The sequence below is a fragment of the Triticum aestivum genome, chromosome 3D, assembly GCF_018294505.1.
Source record: "Triticum aestivum cultivar Chinese Spring chromosome 3D, IWGSC CS RefSeq v2.1, whole genome shotgun sequence".
Taxonomy (NCBI): domain Eukaryota; kingdom Viridiplantae; phylum Streptophyta; class Magnoliopsida; order Poales; family Poaceae; genus Triticum; species Triticum aestivum.
In genome coordinates, this window is record NC_057802.1 from 448,867,296 (window position 1) to 448,869,181 (window position 1,886).

General features: G+C 56.0%; 1 protein-coding gene across 3 annotated transcripts in view; it reads left to right on the forward strand.

Moving 5' to 3' along the window:
• The window catches only part of LOC123079568 (probable inactive receptor kinase At5g58300), a 5,452-nt gene extending 4,116 nt beyond the window's left edge, over positions 1-1,336 (forward strand). For all 3 annotated transcript variants that reach the window (XM_044502357.1, XM_044502358.1, XM_044502359.1), the window contains one exon: positions 389-1,336. In XM_044502357.1, the coding sequence (XP_044358292.1) occupies positions 389-1,005 (617 nt within the window). In that variant the 3' untranslated portion in view covers positions 1,006-1,336. The remainder of the gene's footprint in view (positions 1-388) is intronic.
• The last annotated feature ends 550 nt before the right edge of the window (positions 1,337-1,886 follow it).

A 1,886-nucleotide genomic window follows, 5' to 3' on the forward strand; every position in this document is an offset into this window, starting at 1 on the left:
GGGGTGGCATAATGCTAGTTAATATGCTGAATCCTTGTGCTTTGTCCTTTTCTCTAAAATTTCTGTTATAATTCTGGTCACTCTCTTAAGACGAATCCTCCAATTTCTGTAAATAAACTGATACTAGCCATTAACCTTCTAGATATATGAATTTATTTTTCCTTTAACATTGTTGTTAAGCATTTGCAGACTGCAGTCAGATTGTGGAACTTCCTCCTGTTTCTCCTAGTTAGTGTTCACTGTGGCACTGAACTCAACTGAGATTTAATAGTCTACTTTCACCCACAGTAGCTTATGCCAGCGGCAGAAATAGTGGTTGATAAGATTTAGTGTCCATGGTGTCTGTTGACTGTTGAAATGAATGACATTTGCTGTGGTTGACTTTCAGGGAACAAAGCCACTGGAAGAGCTGCACTGGACTGGGAGACGAGAGTGAAGATATCTCTTGGTGTGGCTCGTGGACTTGCTCATCTTCACGCCGAGGGAAGCGGGAAGTTCATCCATGGCAACCTCAAGTCGTCGAACATCCTTCTGTCACAGAACCTCGATGGCTGCGTCTCAGAGTTCGGTCTGGCGCAGCTCATGACCACTCTGCCCGCCCCCGCCCGGCTCATCGGATATCGCGCGCCGGAGGTCCTGGAGACCAAGAAGCCGACCCAGAAGTCGGACGTCTACAGCTTCGGCGTCCTGCTCCTGGAAATGCTGACCGGAAAGGCGCCTCTGAGGTCCCCCGGCCGCGAGGACTCCGTCGAGCACCTGCCGCGGTGGGTGCAGTCCGTGGTCCGGGAGGAGTGGACCGCGGAGGTGTTCGACGTGGACCTGCTCCGGCACCCCAACATCGAGGACGAGATGGTGCAGCTGCTCCAGGTGGCCATGGCGTGCGTCGCCGTCGCGCCGGACCAGCGGCCGAAGATGGACGAGGTGATCAGGCGGATCGCCGAGATCCGGAACTCGTACTCGGGGCCGGCGAGCCCGCCGGAGGAGACCGGCGCCCAGGCGCCATGAGGGCGTGGAGATAAAAAAGAGTCCCATTGTGTTTAGCATGCAGAGGTAGCTAGCTAAGCTAAGCTAGGTTGCATAGTTACTTCTTACTTGGTTATATATATAGCTTTGAGCGAAAGTTGATAGCCGCTTGCTTGGTTGATTAGTGGAGTGCGGTTTCTGTTGATCCCTGATTCTTTCTTGTTTCGGGTAATTTTTCTGTGCCGTTTTCGGAGTAGTGACTGGTGAGGCTACTGATCTGGATATCTGATGGTACTGCTGGTGTTTGTGTTGCCCTGTAGTTTGGCATGCCTTTTTTTCCCCAGAGTGTGATTAATGGGATTCATTGAGTCGATGTTTCCCCCTGTTTGTCACCTGTCGGATTTTCTAGTTTGGCGTTCGTAGAAGATTTGATTCGTGTGCAGCAGTTGCTGGCTGCCTTCGTTTTCAGTCAGGCGGCAACGACGTCGACGGCCTTGCGGCTGCGCTCGCGGCGTTGGTTTTCCGCCGTGGGCACGCTCTGGAGCGCGCGGGGACGGCGCGCCCTCCAGCTCGTCACGCGCCTCTTCCAGTCTGGAACACGCCGATCGGCGGAGGACACCGCGATCTTCGGTCCCCGTTCCTCCGTCGGCGTGAATCTGGCCGGTGTGTGCGGTGCGGCACGTGTTAGGAGCGCGGGCACGTCGCGCTGGCGAATGCCAGCCACTCTTGGGTTCGGTCGGACGGACGGACGGACGGACCGTGCCCTCGCCGCGCGGCAATCAAGGCTCTTCTCTTCTCCCCAGCGCGGTACGGGACCAGCTACCGCTATCTCCGGCGGCGCCCACGGCTTGCAAATGCGACGGGGATGGACTCCGCTCCACGGGCCACGGCCGCCGGCCGCGCGTCTCGGCCAGATAATAACA